The 18,108-nt window shown below is 31.8% G+C and overlaps 1 protein-coding gene across 2 annotated transcripts in view; it reads right to left on the bottom strand.

The window, feature by feature from the left end:
• The window catches only part of lft (lowfat), a 30,502-nt gene extending 22,251 nt beyond the window's left edge, over positions 1-8,251 (bottom strand). For both annotated transcript variants that reach the window (XM_068770694.1, XM_068770695.1), the window contains exon 1: positions 8,082-8,251. In XM_068770694.1, coding sequence (XP_068626795.1) covers positions 8,082-8,154 — 73 coding nt within the window. In that variant the 5' untranslated portion in view covers positions 8,155-8,251. The remainder of the gene's footprint in view (positions 1-8,081) is intronic.
• Positions 8,252-18,108: the final 9,857 nt, after the last annotated feature.

Genomic DNA, 18,108 nt, shown 5'->3' with positions numbered 1-18,108 from the left:
TAGAGTACAACCTAACCAAAAATAAATTGTGTAACAATTAAAAATTAACGTAATGATTATATATCAAGATTTTTTAATAATAACTGTTTATTATCAGTATATTTCTATAGATTTTGTACTACTTGAAGTTATTGGTATGTCTTATTCCAAAAAAAATTATTGTCACATATTTTAAACTAATATCTTTTTACAGAACAATTCGAAGTATAAAAAATTTGAAACTTTTTGCTGACTGTACTCCTTTAAAACTTTATATACTAATAACAAGTAAAATTTTACATAAATACCTATGTTTGTAAATATCTATTTATATATAAAACTGGCAGTGTGCCTTAAATAAAATGCAATTGAGAATAATGCAAAAATATACCTGATGTGTCAAATCAAAGGCCGACTGTAGATAGATTGTATATTTTAGATTTCTCGGATTAAATTCTTTAATTTTAATGAGACCATATTATAATATTAATTATTAATGAATTAACACAAAAATTTATTTGTGCCTATAAATGTAAATTTTAATCTATTTCAAGAATGTTATTAGAGCCACAATTTTTATATAAAGGTCAGAACATTACTAGAAGACCGCAAAGCCAATTCCGCACCTACGCTCTTGTGGAGGAGAGATAACGGAAGTGCAGTTATCCGAGAACTGTATACGACGGATGAATGTTTTAGTGTGAACACTAAAACGAGAAGTGACTCTGTGACATTCGTTTTGTTAATACATATTAACTTTGCTAGTTTACGATTAAAGAGAACCGTATTACGTTATTATAAAAATTATACTTACTATAATTCCATATTATAATTTTAAACTACACTTCATTTAAATAATTTCATTAAAAAGAGTAGATTATTTTTTTTTTACAAATTAAGTTTAAATATAAAAAGACGGCTTCTATTATTGCGACTGAGATATATGTCAATATGTATACATATTTAAGTATATATGTATATTTTTATGTATAATATACAGGGTGATTGTTTATAGGTGTAATAGCTTTGAAATCTAATGAAACAGAGAAAATTAACGATTGCTTCCAGGCAACCCTTGGATGGACTTGGCTAATAAAAAAAGTATAGCGGAAAATCATCAAGTGATTGCTGTTGGAAATTAATATACATATTAAAAATTACTTATAATGCAAAGTAGACAGATTAACATTTATTTTTTACCATGGCGACACATGCGCAATTACAATTACAAAATAATTACAAAAAAAATTGGAGACAAAACCAGAATATGACAAAATAAACAAAAATTAATTAAAAAACATATATAATTCTGTAGCTATAATTAACGTGTGTCGCAGTAGTATGTATATTACAAAAGAATAAGTTGATTAATTATCCAAATGTACTTCTTATTCAATTTGACAAATGTCATATATATTTTAATGGAATGCACTTGTAGACAAATATAAAAATGTTTATGGGAATTTCCGAAATCGGTTAATGAACGTGCGCTAGAGCGCTGGCAATTGCCGCCAGTTTCCGTTGCATGTAATCGATAATATTTTCGATTCGTCACGCGTATGGCAATGACAAAAGCACGCCAAGTGCGTTCGGAATACAAACTCATGCTAACAGACGGTCCGCCGGAAAATACGGACCGTATCGTTTGGTCGTTTGCAAACTATATTCTGAGTCATCGAGTTAGCTTGTATGCCAATATTTAGATACATCATCTGTTCAAAAACGTTTTTTATTACAAAATAAAATGTAAAAGTAAACAGTTTACTAACACACTAAAAGCGGTGAAAATATCACCGACGCATAGTATAGTCATTTCAGTAAAAAAAGTGACCATGGGATATGTAAAATCTCTCTGTCTAGTGAAACATCGCCATGAACAGATAATATGCTTCAACTAGATTTGACTACATCAACGGTAGCCTAGCGGTATGGACTGAGACTTGCGGTCATAGGTTCAATTCCTGGAGAATTATCTTATATATAATTCACATTTTATGTATTACTTATTTAGGATTGTTTTCGCTTACTAACAAGTTTCCAGAGTATGGGAATCAGCGCCCTGTGCTAATATAAATAATACTACAGTGCGATCTCCATCCCGCCTGTCAAGCGTGGCGATTGTGATATATCCCCCATAGATATCTTTGGGGATGTCCTATGCTTTGCAGTGATTATCTATGGGCTGAAACGACAAAGGACATATACATATTCTTTACTCTGATAAACATACTTTAGTTATAACTTAAAGAGTTGAAAAAACTATTAAATAAGATCATAGGTTTTATTAATAACTAACAAAAAATAGATTTCTCTCACTCTTCCCTTTTCTCTCTTTTTCCCTCTCTGTTTCTACTATGTTGCTTCCTTTCTCTCTCTTTTCCCATCATTTTCTTACCCTCTAATCTTTTTGGTATTTTTACAGCATGTAGAGAATTTTACTCTACTCATATCTCATAGTTTTAAACCAAAAAAACAACGTTACTTTACAAGGACTTAAAAAGGAGAAACAAACATTTTATGTAAAAGTATGGATTTATTTTAGTGAAACTAAACAAGTATTTTTGGGCCTTTAAGAAGAATTGATAGTACAGTAAAGATTGTAATTTTTAATAGGTTCAAATTAGAAACGTGTCGTATCTTATAGCAAATGTCGACGTCCAGTAATCCCGACAGAACTCAGACCTAGGTAATAAAATTGCAAATCTCATACTTTACTATTATATTTGTAATGCTTTACTCAACTACATAAATGTATTATATCAACCTTTTAGTAGCTAAGATGTGAGTTACACTCAAATCATTGCATATTGCTAGATCTATTTAATTTTTCTCTTTGTGCTTCGTGGAGGCAAGCTCGTGATACTTCAACAGCTTGTTGTAAATGCATTTTTCAAAATAAAATAATTCTATGAGTAATACATTAATTATAGACGACGAGAAGACAGAATGGTCATTTTTTTTGTGTAAAAAGAAAGCTATTTTCGCAGTAACGTAACGTCTAAATGGATTCACAGTACATATTTATTATATTTATTCATTTATTTATTCCAGTTAAGGTTATTTAAAGTGATGTGTATAAGTCACGAGAAGAATGGAAAAGAACCCAATTATATAGAAACTAGTACTAAACACTGTATTTTGAGTAATGAAGCAATTTAATACAAGGTTTATTATCACTTTAAATATTCATGCACACAGAAACAATCATATCCATTTTTTACAATCATGACGTAATTTTTAAATCGACGTATTATTATATCTTTTTTATATTATTAATTCTAAATTTTTTAATTTATCTCGGGTGTTTTGTATACAACGTGTTTTTTTTTTCGTTTACTGAGCACAGGCAATTGGGAGAGGGATGGTCGTTATTTGATATGGATTTTTCTACTCCAAGCTGCGAGTCAGGAGAGCGTTTTATTATTATTTAAAATTTTTATAGCAACATACAGCTAAAATTTTAACTCAATTATACATTAATCGTTGCATTGTTTTATTTCAAGCCGCCTTGCCTTGAGGTTTAAGACAATGTGTCGAGCCAATTCATCCAAAGATTCTGCCTGAATTTTTTTCCTGAGGAGGGTCCGGTAAGTTGAACGGAGGTATATTAAATTTTTCGTATAGTGTCACGGTTACGTCTTTTGGATTCGTATCGGGAGCAGTATCTGAGTAAGCGGTGAAAAGACTGTACTGTAGATCCGTCACATGGGTAAGTATCGTTGTCGATTATTTTAAGTATTATTATATCAGAAATATATAATAATAAAACGGTTAAAACTTCAATACTCAATAACTTCAGATTCAAAATATTTGGTTAAGGGTTCAGTCTTATTCTAGGATAACTTTATTATTTGTAAATGAGATAATAACATATAAGTTTTAATGGACACGTATATATACGTTATAAAACATAAAGCTTTCAGGTAATATTACAATGCAAGTGTCTTATACAACTTGTACAATAATGACATCTATCCTCCATCTTGTCATTTCATTCTTTTTATACCCCTGCGTTGAGGAGATACAACCATTATTGTTTACGTTTATAGCATTATACTAGATTATATTTTTTTACCTAATCTTAATCTTTCTTTATTTACCGCCATATAAATCAGATTATCATAAATTTAATCGTGTGTAACCATTTTTATATAAAACATATAAGATTAATTAGTTATGGTATACTTTTATATTTATGAATTGAAATCGACTTGACGTTTCATCGTTTTTAAACAAACGATGACATTTTTTTTGGTAAAGAACTTTTTTATTTATGTTATGTCTATGATTAACTAAGCATATAAACTATGATGGCAAGTTAACTCTATCACGAAACGAATTAAATAAAACAATTCGCAAAGTAAGAGAAAAAAAAACACTTTTGATGTGTTGAAAAAGTACCACATTGTCTACGGTAATATTTTGAAATTCTTACGGTAACTTGATCTATATACGTGATCAAGAAAGTAAAAACCTTTAGTCGGCGTGGGTGTTTTACTTTGGGTACTTAACGATAACGTCGAAGAAACCTTCCAACGTTAAATGTTTCTCACAGTTTTCGTAATGTTATTCCGGAAATCGCCGATCACTACTACGTATACAATTGTTATATTTAATTGAGATGTTTTTGAACATAAGAAATAACGGCACGGGTTGCCAGATAACTGGTTTATTTATTGTACGTTAAATAGGAAATAATAAGAAATCAGATGAAGTAGTTGATATTAGCAGAAAGAATAGCAAGTGACATGAGTACAAAGGGTGCTCTTATCACAAATGTTGTCTTATTTAAGACAACTATTGGATAGACATAGTAAATGAGAAAAAATAAAGCGGGCGGTCATCAAGTGATAAAAGAGGTTAAAAATTGATGCATTAATACCAATTGCTTATAATTACATTGCTTATAATACCAATAACACTGCATCTTATCAGGCCTGTTGGAAATCTGACGGAAGGCCTGTTTGCAACAGTAAACGTCGTAAACCAGGAACTAAACCTGTGATAGCAAAGTAAAGTAATTGTTTAAAAAATCTATCATATCTTGGGAACACAAAAGGAAGTCTGAATGATAGGCAGAGAATGAAAAGAGTGACAGATATTGTGAAGAACAAAAGATGACAAACAAAAGAAAAAAGGAGGCACGAAAGAAAAAAATAAAATAAAAATCAAAACTGAAAATATCGTTTATCCTTGTAACAAAGTACTTTTCCCACATGCAGGAGTGAATGAGAGAGAGAAAAATTAGTGCCTCAAAAATACAGTAACCTATGGTTGAAATGATGATGAATGATGAAATAATACACAGTAATTATAATACACGAATGGTACAAAATACTATATAGTATTATAATACATAAACTACATACATGAAATACTATATTCACATATACCCAAAGATAAACAGAAATATACCTCTCCACTTGTCATTGTAGTTTTTAAAATACTACAGTGACAAGTAGTGAATCTTTACGTAATTATGATTCTAAGTACGTACAATTTTAAATAATTAAACTAATTTCTTATTCTTTTCAACCGATATACAACCAGTGCGCTGGTTTCGCGATGCCCGTAAACTGTCATCTAATCGTTTTTTAATTATGCAATAATTGTCATATAAAAGCATTTTCTATATGCAGTATAATTTCTTAATGGTGGTCGCCGGTTGGTAGTAATGTTGCTATGATTCAACAATGCCGTATCTAGAATCACGAATTAGCTATAAAGCCTGAATCGATAAGCCATCATAAAGAATACTTTATAAATATTGTCCTTTCAATCATTTGTTATACTATACAATCATTTTAAATGATTACTTAAAGACTATGTTTTTAAATATAAATACGAATTTAGTATAGTAGTTATTATTTTCATGAACATATGAAGTTTTTATTTTGATATTTACAACAAACATTAAGTATATTTGTTGTAACCCAAACCTATTTACTGTTACTAAGCAAGAGGAGAGGACTCCATCCGTAATCCCTGATTGATAGGCTGCTAATTTCTTGAGTCAACTTGGTGGATGCTCCATGTAGTGACGTGCTCGATCGTGTCAAGTTCTACCGACGTCATTGTTTCCAACCAATTATAGAATTTCTTCTAGGCAAGCATGTACCATTATAATATCATGCTTTGCTTTTAAAGGGTAAAAAAGTTATGGAACTACAATAATCAAGTCTATACAATTTTTTGCGAAATCATACAAATTTATTCTAAATACAATGAATTGTATCTCTATCCATATCAATTGGAGTCTGTTACCTGTTTGGATATTAAATGCCTCAAACCTAAGTAGTACTCGCGAAAGTAACTTAGCAAGGCTCTTTTATTTTATTTATTAATTTAAAATCATTTACTATAAAGCAATGCTTAAAATACAGACATTTTTAAACTATCAATAGGAGCCTAGAGTACATTATCTGGGATAAATTTAAAACTTTGTAAAACATATCTAAATTACTAAATTCATCTAATATCGAATTACACAGCACTATACTAGAGTTTTCTGGTAGTATTTATCAACGGTAAGTATAATTTCTAAATGTATTGTAATTTATATATATTAATTTATATATATTAATTTATATATTAATATGTAATTTAATGTGCCTCGTTCTAATAGAAGTGTAAAAAATAGTGTGACTTTCGACTTGTCTACAGGACGAATGAACTATTGTAAATACTCGCCCATGTACTTGCTTCGGCAGTACATGTACTAAAATTGTAAATAACCGAATGTAGAGCAAGTGCAAACTTTAATATAGCATACCTAAATAAGTAGTATATTTTTATTATAAAAATATCTCGGATTAAGGGTCTTTAACTTGGTCCGTGTTATCACATAGTCTACAGTGTAACTTAGTCTCGACTTTTTGCATGTAATGTTCACTTATAGAAATTGGTATACCTGATTTTTTTGTGTTAAATAGACAACAATCAAAATAGAAGTATTAGGTACGCTGCAAATTAATACACATGGTTACGAAGAATTCCAAATGCATCCTGATATGAGAACAACTACGAATCAATCGATTTTTTGATGTCGATTACTTACTGGACGTAATAAAACTATTTTGTATTTAAAAAGCGTGATCAACTTTCCATTCCCTCTTAAATTATTTTAAAATACGTTCAACAAATATTTAAATATACGTCGTACAAAACTACTGGATAGCTCGAACAGCAAGACTCACTAACTCATATACATGATTATAAATAAAACAGTCGATACGCGAATCCGCAAACATGAGTCACCCGAGAGCCATACATATGAAACGCATTCGCATGCACAGGACACAAAGACTTTGTATATTTAGAAACACCAATCTATCTTATGTACATACATCTCCAAATCAACACACGATCAGCTGATTTGAACCGTAAAGTATAAGCATAATAAATGTGTGTATTACAAAAACCATATTTGGCGTTGGATTAACTTTAAATTAGTAATGTGAACATATAAAAAGCAAGTGTAAACTATATATTATAATCAAACATCTTTAAACAACTTGCCTCTATCGCTTCCTTTATTTTTTGTATCTCCCATGACAGCCTGATAATGGAGGTCAAAGCCCCAAGATTAATAAAAAACGTAAACCCGATTCGCACATTCCGCGTCAGTGGAATTAAGGCAATAAATAATACCTGATTTGTATACATTCACTAATGCGACTGATTTAACATTAGGAGTCAAAGTTTTAAATAATACGTTAATTTTATGTATATTACTTGATGTATAATTTGTTAGATGTCATTAATTTTATGTTCATATTTATTTTATGGACTTTATGATGCGTTTTGACAGTTAATTTAATAATATAGTTAAAAAAAATAGGTGATTAAAAGGTTCCAGGGTGTTTGAATTCTAGTAGTTGGAAAATAAATACTATAACTGGATGTAAAAGCAGCTACAAACTGTACCTACAAGGAGTATTAGGGTGATATAGTTATAGGAATTGTTGTAAGATATACACGGTACGATTAGTTGTGTATCACCCTAAACGTCGTCCTTGCAGGTTGCAACGTGTAGCGCTTTTAGAGCACAGAAACAAAGGAGGTTGTAATTCGCGGTGGGTAGGTTTTGCAAATCGTCTGACCTCGGTAGACGTCATCGTAGAGGGGCGCTATCGCGTCGGGCGCGCCCCAGCGGGAGGCTTCGGGGTACACCATGGGGGCGCGCCGCGCTAACACGACATCGCAGTAGTAGACTCGCGGGCCGCGGCACGTGCGTATGCGCCGGCGTCAGCGCACTGACTGGTCAGGAGTCTGCAGTTCTGTTCTCTCCGTCACCGCACCTCTCTCCCCGCGCTCCTCACCCCTAGCCCCGAGCCCCGTGCGTCGCCGTCTCCCGCCGCTTCACTTTCGCACGGTCGCGAACTCGTCGCGACACTAGTTTAATTGCAACCCGCCCGCTGCAGTCAGAACCGGATTTATTGTCTCCCGCCCGTCGATATCGGCACCGCCGGCGCGGACTTCGCCGTTCGTAAATTAGCATCAGCAGTGACGCGAGCTTTTGAGAAACGCTTTTAGTCATCGTCATCGGCGGTCTGGCCAGACACAAAACTATCTTTAGGAAAGCAATATCATATAGCACATCAGACTTCTATTAAGTTTATAAAAATTATCAATAATTCTTTTTGTTGTGTCTCTGTGATTTTAATAAAGTACATAATTCTTTTAATTTTTATATATATATATATATATATTTGAATTGACATAAAAAATATGTCATAAAGTAAAAAAGTACATTAGATAAAAAAATTACATCTTGCTGCTACATTAGTAGACGAAATGTTCATACAAAAGACATCAACGCGTTTTACAACTTGGTACTAATTAGTTTTAAATATATATTCTTTTTTAAAATTCTTTAATAGTAACCAGACATGATATACAGCAGTCTTTATTATAAAAATTATGTATGTGTACGATAATAATGTTTCATTCCATCGATAAAACTTTCCCCAAAATTTCGATAATTTTGTGTAAGCTTTTCAATGTTCTGCAAAAACTCAGCAGTTGGTCCATTTGACAGCTTGTAATGACAGGTTTATACAAGTTCTGTTCGGCTTCTCAGTGACACACGCTTGAAGTTTCTCGGTAACGGTACTTGGATATTTCAATTAGCAAAAACTGAAGTTGCTAGGTGACTATTCGACGAGCCTAGACGTTCGCCACGTGTAATATTTCTTTTTAATCATAAAGCGGTTAAAAACTTGTTGCACGAGCTGTTGCAGTTTCATCTGAATGAGCGATGACTACAAGAGAAGGCACTGTTTGCTTTAGTCGCGATTACGTTTTCCGCGGAGAGGATGGCAGAGAGAGACTAAGACTCCAGTAACTAAAATTCTGATAGAGAAAATATTATGTCGGTATTTATTCGATTTTTATTATAATAATCTCATCTATGTTCACAATATTACAAATAAATTTAATAAAAATACATATTCATTAGTGTACCACTACAAATAAAGAATACTTTTCTCTATTCTTCATAAAATACGAAACTTATAAAAAAGCTCGGAAAAGTTTCAGTGGCACTATAAGTGTTAATAATTTCTTTTAAACTATGCGCGAGAGGACATACTCTTGACTACAAAAATAAACCTATTTGTAAGCAGTGGCAATTCTATATAATTAATGCACAAGGTGTGAATTATAAAAGATTGTATCCCTGGAATGTAATCCGCGACCTACGATCGCAAGTTTCAGTCTTCTATCGTTGGGCTTCTAAAAATTTAGTAAATTATTTATATAAGGATCTATTTTTTGTACCCAAAAAAAGTTAAGTGTTCGAATTTTCACCTAATTGTAAGTGACAGCGTACATTTATATAAGCGTTTTCCAATCCAATATATATATATATACACACACACACACATATACATATATTTATATTTATATATATACTTTATGAATAAATGAATGTGTCTTTCTATTTGTATGTACTCGATAGATTCAAAAATTTATTCATCCTATCACCGTAAAAATTTAGGACATTAAAAGGCTTATTCTAAAAAGGTTTTTAAAAATTTTTTTTTTTCAAATCGTTTATTTTCGTGGTATCAAAACTTTAAAGTGATCACTTTATACAGGTTAATTAGAAAAAGGTGTAAAATATTTCAATCTTTTTTTTCAATTAAATTGTAGATATGAAAGCTTTAATTTTCAATTAAAGCTTTTATGTCTACAATTAATCACTCTGTAAAGAGATTTCTGAGGAATCGCTTTAGCTTACTATGTATTAAGAGATCTAGGCTAAGCGCTTTCTACGCTGTATCATCTTGGACCCAGTTAGTATATACGAATCAGCCTACAGCTTTTTGCAATAAGAAAACTTTCTTTCTTAGTTTATCATTCGTAATATAATGTATTCTTCCCTGAAACGCATTTCCTTTCATATTAAGATGACTTAAGATCGTTACTCATACCATCATAATACTATAGGAATTATTGTTTTATATATATGTATATATTTAGTACCGGTTTAGCGGTGAATTATCTCGGTGAGACTTGCGATCGTAAGTTGCAGGTTCGATTCCCGAGATACATTCTTATAGAATTCATACTTTGTGTATTAATTATATGGGATTGCCAGAGCTTACAAACAAGCTTACAGAGGATGGTCAGCAGAGTCCTCTGCATGTCATAATACCTTATTGCGATCGCCCATCCGCTGCCAAGCGTAGCTATTTTGGTACCTCCCCATAGAGATTCTTTGTGAGAGGCCTAAGTCTTACAGCGGGCGTCCATATGCTGAAACGATGATATATTATGAATTTATTTTAATTATATCATTTTAATTCTTACATAGTATTTATTCGTTATAATTAAGGGTATATAATAATACGTCTATGCACATCCCAAGCGATTATTTAGTAGAGAGCGCTTCCAGAATTAAGTAAGCTTTTGTGCTTAGTAGCAAAAATTGTGAAATAATTACGGCGTGGTTAGACTTCCACTTGCTGGGCCGATAACATAGCCAAGATCGGGGGAAATCTCTGGATAGGTAAGTATATTAGTCATCGAGGCTATTTACGGTGGACGCGGTGTGCCTTGCAGTAAGTGTCCATCAGCTGCAGCGCATTTAACATTTACAATAGATTTAAAAAATTAACTAGTCTGGTAGCGTCTACGGCTTTTCTGGAATAATTTAAGTTGCATAAACACTGACGTTTTCCAAAATAAAATGTATGATTTACGCTGATTGTTTTATAAGTCATACACGTAAATATTATATACATAATGTTATTGTTACAACCTTATTATATATATATATATATATATATATATATATATATATATATATATATATATATATATATATAATGAATATATATATAATATAATGATATAATATAATGAATATATATATATATATATATAATATATATGTATATATATATATATAATGCCTCTATTATTGGTATTTTAAGAAAAAGATTTAATGCATGTAACTTCTATCTTCAATATCTTTTAGTTCGTATTACCGGTTGTGTGGATAGAATCAAAAATTGTACTTACGATAAGCAACATTCAACTCATTAGGCAGTTAGATAAATCCTTTCCTGACCAAGGCCGTTAGGAACTTCTGCGTATAAATAGTTGCATTCAGCTTGAGAAACCGTTAAGTCAGACGAGTCCATCTGATTGGCGCGACCGCTTTCTTACGCCGTATGTAAATCTGCCACTGGACACGCAGCGGTATTCCAAAGTCGTCCACGATAAGTAATTGAAGGGGGAACGGCTTCTAGGCTTAGATCTCGAGGAATACATAAACTTCAGTTGAACAACTGAAAGATAGTTGCATATTAGGAGAGATATATTTGACAATTTGAGACGATGTTTCCATTTAAAATTGTTCTTTCCTAAACGGTGAAGATAGGATAACGATTTTCTCGTTTTAATTGAATATATTGCTTTATTGTAAGGATAATATCAAAGCGAAAAACGTATCGTTATTATAATATGAGAAGTATAACGGATAGTCTTATCACTCGAAGCAATTTTTATAGACAACCACAGTATAGAAACATTAGAAAGACAAATAACGGTTAGTCAACGTATTGTAAGAGATAGTTAGGAAGATAATAAAAATACCGATAGATGATTATGGGTGTAAAAGCTTTAAAAATGTGAATATAAAGCTTATTTGTTATTAGTTAATATATACTGTACCCTATCCACAAGTCTAGATATAATAATTCAGTTAGCGATAATATTCTAAGATAAAGCGTTTACAGAATTCGGATTACTACATATTAAAATATTAGCTTTTACTTACAATACAAGCTTTGCATTGCCAGAAATTATTCACCTGTCGCGTTCTATTAGAAATATCAATGAATAATATATTCCAGAGTGATCACTTTAAAGTTTTTGGAAATAGGTGTAAAAGTTTTAAATCTTTTCACGGACCAATAAACTATACATTCACTCCTTGAAAACTTTCACACCTCTAATGAATCAACCTGTAGACGTATGACAAAGGTCAATTAAAAATGCATTGAAATTATTGTTTTTAAATTAATGCTGGCAATGATTTTTTTAAAGCTATTTTCGCACGTATTAAAAAATTTCTGTCTTTTCACCTATACATGTGAATAAATTTTGATAACCAACAACCGGCGCTACCGGCGTATTCGGTCACTGATCCGCGTTAATTGAAGCCCGACTAAATTGAGACGTTAATCGATTCGATACATTACTTAATCATTCGATCGTTCTTTTTGATTAGCCGAATAAAACTCGACCAAGTGAGGTTGATATTGAGATTATGAGGTAAATTTGTCACCCTCAAGTTGTTCCATATTGCAATGAAGACTGCGCCTGAGGTATCTAAATAACTACACGAGAAAACGATGCAGTAAATTTTCACTTTGCGCAGTACGAGAATGGCAAGAAAAACCACGCAGGACGTACGCCGAGACATTTAATTGCAAGTTGATTGAATGATCATCGCTAAGAGAATTATAGTGAAGGATCGTGAATAGGAATGTTGAAGGTAGTTGAGGCTAGACAGCGCGGTGCCTGCGAAGAAAAAGATCACTGTTCCGTAATTACGTACTCATTTATAACTATTATGTAAAGTGAAAAAGCTTTAAACGAGTGAATGTTGCTTATTCGTCAGTAAACAACTTTAAGATTTTACACCAATTTACAGTTACTCTTAAATCCACAACATCATCATCATAGCCGATTGACCCCACCCAAACATCGCCACAATGACCGGCGACCCTAAAAAATGTTCAAATATTTGATACAAACTCTGCAGGGACAGATAGTAAAAAATAATTAATTTTAATATATCGAAACAATTTTTTTTAAAGTTTTACGCTTTTTTACTTTATTATCATTATGTTATTTACTATCCCTGAAACAATTCATTTGTGAATAGGGAGTACAAAAGAGTAATTGACCACAAATATTATTCACTCTTTTAAAGCCTATACACCTATGACTAATCAACCTGTATCCTCTGCAAGCGTAGTGACAATGTATGAAAAAAAAATCTATGGTTTTCTAAAATATTTGTGCCGATGTATTCGAATATAAAAATGTGTCAGCTTGTATAAATATAAATACATCTCTAACAAAAAGTTAACAAAAATATGATATTTTCAGTACTATTAAGAATATGGAAGGATACAAAAGTGACAGGTTCATATTTTCGTCCACCTTTCAGGTCAATAAAGACGGTCTCCATGTAAAGGTGTTTCCGACCGCGCATACAGGAGCGGTGAACTATGTAGAGTGCAAGCTTCGGCTAGCGGACGAGCGCGGGGCGGCGGGGTAGATGCGGGGAGGGACGGTCAGAGCTACCGCCGCAACCAGTTTATGTTTTAAGTTCGCGATAAAAAATATCTGCAGCGGCGTGTCATTAGCCGAGCGGTGTCCCCCGCCCCGCCGTGCATTTATTAATCTTATTCGGAGAAATCGGCGCATCACCTCTTTCCCCGCGCCTCTTAATACCCACATGTCCCGGCTAACTAGTGACGTTAATTATGCATCGATAAAAAAAATATTATTTTTCTCATTATTCAAATGTACTAATGCACAAAAACATAGTTAAATCTTTGCATTGCTTTTACAATAGAATCCTAGAAAATATTCAGAAAGTACCTTTAGTTACATTTATAAAATGTATAATAAAAACATATGTGTGCTAAAAGTTACTATAATGTAAATAAGTTCTTGAAAAATAGAACACCCTTGGAACGGTGTGTTTGCTAGTAGGATATTTCAATGTTTATTAAATTATTTAATTTTGATATTATTTAGCTGCCTACTGAGTATCTTTCGTCTGTTCCTCTCAGGTATGAGCCATTTCAACCGAACAGGTAGTAGACTCAACTAGACATTAAAGAGAGATGTAGTCAATCGTATGTCGAATAAAGAACTTTTGAATTCGAAATAAATCAATTGTCAATGGACTACCGTATGTTGCATTGCACAGTACAGGAACAGTATAATAGGACGAAATAACATTGTCTCATGATTTATATCAAGTGAAAGACAGAACATATCTCACGTTACCAAGACAATAGTTTGACCAAACAAACGACATGATCGCGACAAACAATATTAGACAAAAGGAATATCGGAAGGCTACAACTACTACTGCTAAATGGTGGACTAATGATATAGTCCAAACTGCAAGAAAAGACAGGATGGATAAAAGTAAATACAAAGAAATGTGAAAGCAGTAGGAGGCTTTTATTCAGATAGAGATCATATAACAGAACCTAATTGTATGACCATACTAATACAAGAAATAAGGTGAAGACACTAATATCTGAATTGTAAGAATATGAAATAAATATAAATTTATTATTATTATTATTCACTGCACCAAGAGTCAATTGACTGTCAGTATAAGTCATTGCGTCAATATATATAACGTTGACACACGTTATGTCTATAACAATTGATTTTTTTTTTATAAATTTTTCTATAATATTTCTAAAATATTTTTTATGTTTAGCCTTTATTGCGACTTTATTAAATCTAGTGTATTAATAACAATATACTTTCAATTAAATTCAGACTTTTTTCTCGAAATGTGATATAGAACAAAATGCTTGATGTCATGATCGAAAGGTAAAACAGTTTAATTTACATTATATCTTAAAAAGTGATCATGAACCAAAAACGTTTGGTGGAATCTCGCGGTATAGTAATTTAGCGGTTATTTATCTAAAAGCTCTCATAGAATGTGTTTATCGCACGACTAAACAAAGCTGAAGCCGTTATTCAAGTCATAACCTTTATTTTACTAAAAAAAATAATCAATGTTAAAACAAATGTCAATAAAAAACTGATTATACCAAGAAGCTATCTACTGATCTATACATAATAAATGATTTTCTTTTTCCGTTGTTCACGCTGTAGCTTGAGAACGACTGCTGATTTTATTTACCTTTCTATTATGTTTTCTAATAATTATTAGAAGTTTTTTTATGAAAAGTAATATGCATAAAAACATTAAAATGTTCAGATAATATAATGATTATTGAAACAATGACAGTTCGTTATGAACTTCGCGCATTTGAAAGTTTAGTTTGAGATTCGGTCTACGTCTGATGGATATAAATTTTGATTGGATAATTCATGCGCTGAAGACTTGTATTATGCATGTAACATTTTTTTTTTCAATATTTATCGGTCACAAAATTAATTTATTCATTCATTACACGTGTAGTTTATAAATAACTTTATTTATTACTATTAAATATGTTAGATAAATTGATTTTTTTTATAGATATGCGACGGGTAATAAAGTTCGTTCTAAAAAAAGACTGACGGGCCATTTAGTATTAAATGAAAATATATTTTACCACCATTAATATTGAAAATAACATGGTCATAAAATATTTTATAATTACTTGTTGTAATAATACAAAGCCATAACGAAGTAGTGATTTCCATAGTTTTGCAATTCAAAATGGCACTCCCATATTTGCAATCTTAATTATTAAGAATAAAACGATCATACATAGGTACGTATAAGTACATAAACATATAACCTACGATGTGCTTTGAGAGCACTAATCTATCGTAATTACGCTTAGGTTTCAATAATATAATTTTCCGTCTAAAAACGAACAAACTTCATTTGAAAGTGAATAAAGCTACAACATATTTTCTTATCTTGTATTTATAAAGAATTCTGACAGCTTATTAGTTTATACAAATACTTGTCGACTCCTGTATATATTATTATAATTGCTTTTTAAATTGATACATTATAATAAATTCGTAATGTCATATGAATACACACGAAACTATTTACGTCTACTTCATACTTATATATAGAAAGAAGTCTGTTCTCCGTCTGATATTTACATAAAATATTTTAGTTAATTCCGAATTTCCTTGCCAATGGAGCTTATAAAAAAGTCAATGATTCATTTACATGTGTATCTTTTTCTCCGCCAATAAGTTATTACTATAATTAACATTTTTTTTGATGCAAAGTTAATTTTAAAAATTAAAACATGCGATAGTTTTAAATAAAGTGTATAGTTTATTTGTTTTAATTATAGAGACATAAAATAAAACATCTCTACCTCACGTGCTACTAAAAACTGTTGTAGCATTTCCACTAGCTAAATTCTTTTGACTCTTGAAAAATTGGGACACGGACAGTCACAGCTATCGTATTTGAGACAATCGTAATATTAAATTGTTTCTATAATATACACAAGATAGTTCATAAGTCTTAATTTTTCTCGCCAACGAGAAGAAATAAAAACGTGCTCGGGAAGTTCCTCGTTACCGCGTCTATCGATTTACAGCAAAGTAGGATATTACCTCTAGAAACACCGGTGTAATAATAAATTTTAAAAGAACATTTCATTAATTACCAGTTATTGTATATTTTCCTTCATCATTACAAATATTGCCGATTTATATACACAATATTTGTAATTTTATCGGTTTTTAACATTAATGACCAATTATAATACTACTTCTTGAATACGCAATTATTTAAAATTAGGACGTATTTAGATTTTGTAATATAATCTGGCCACAGCTCGTAAAACATACTACCGCTGGGGCCTTAGATTCTGAAATAGAGATAACAAACCGGCAAAGCAGGCAAAAAATAAATATGTCAGACATAATTCATTTCTTTTTCAAAATTTGATAACCAACGCAATCACTGGCGATCAAAATGGCGGATATATTGTATAATATATTAATTTTAAATGTTGAATTACAATTTATAGGCAATATATAAAATTGCTGAAGTTAAACACACTGACTTATTCTTCATTTACTACCTATCACATAAAGTTCTTACAAATGTAGATAGCGATGTAATAAATAAATATTATCGATACACGTTTGACAGCTCTAAGCGCGCCCGTTCACTCACCGTGCGACATTACCTTGAATATGTTACCTACATACACACAATATGCAGGTATTATAAATTTTAAATAAAAACCAGAACCCGACCACGATGAATTTTAGTTAACTCAAAAGGAACTTTTTATTTACTGTTTATTACAGTTTTGGTTATACATTTCACAATATTTAATATTGATTTACTCTTACTATTTTTTTTTGTACATATTTTGAAACGCTAATAAGGCAACGACTGTAATGCGTTAATAAAAGAAACTGCGCTTTGTTTATTCTTCGTTCATTGTGATATCATTGCAATACAAAACAAAATCATCACAGTTTCAGCTGTATGACGTTCACTGCTGGAGATTGACAACGCCTATAGATTTTTAATAAGACCGATTTGACGCGACCAGCATCCAGTCTCTTCAGAGGTCCTTAACAATGTCCATCTTATGGGTAGATATCCTTAGCTGCATTTCAGTCCGTGGTCTCCACTCTAAGAACCTTAAGGTTCTAGCGGCCATACGTTCTGCGCGTCTAGCCACTACCATCTATGCAGATTTGTCTAATACGTATACGCTGTATAAATGTAGCGGATAACTTCAGCTTTAGCTAGCCTATCTGGGTGAATTCCATTCGTCTTCAGATTTTCTCATTCCTGATTCGATCTCATAGAGAAACCCCGAGCATAGCCTTCTTCATGGCTCGCTGAGTGACTGTCAGCTTGGAAACGAGGCTCAGAGTGAAAGACGGTGGTAAAAAAAAAGA

The sequence above is a fragment of the Battus philenor genome, unplaced genomic scaffold, assembly GCF_028537555.1.
Source record: "Battus philenor isolate CCGP_79_NKW_IND1 unplaced genomic scaffold, ilBatPhil1.0.hap1 SCAF_3, whole genome shotgun sequence".
NCBI lineage: Eukaryota > Metazoa > Arthropoda > Insecta > Lepidoptera > Papilionidae > Battus > Battus philenor.
Note: the sequence above shows the minus strand (reverse complement) of the source record. Positions and strands in the feature narration are given on the sequence as shown.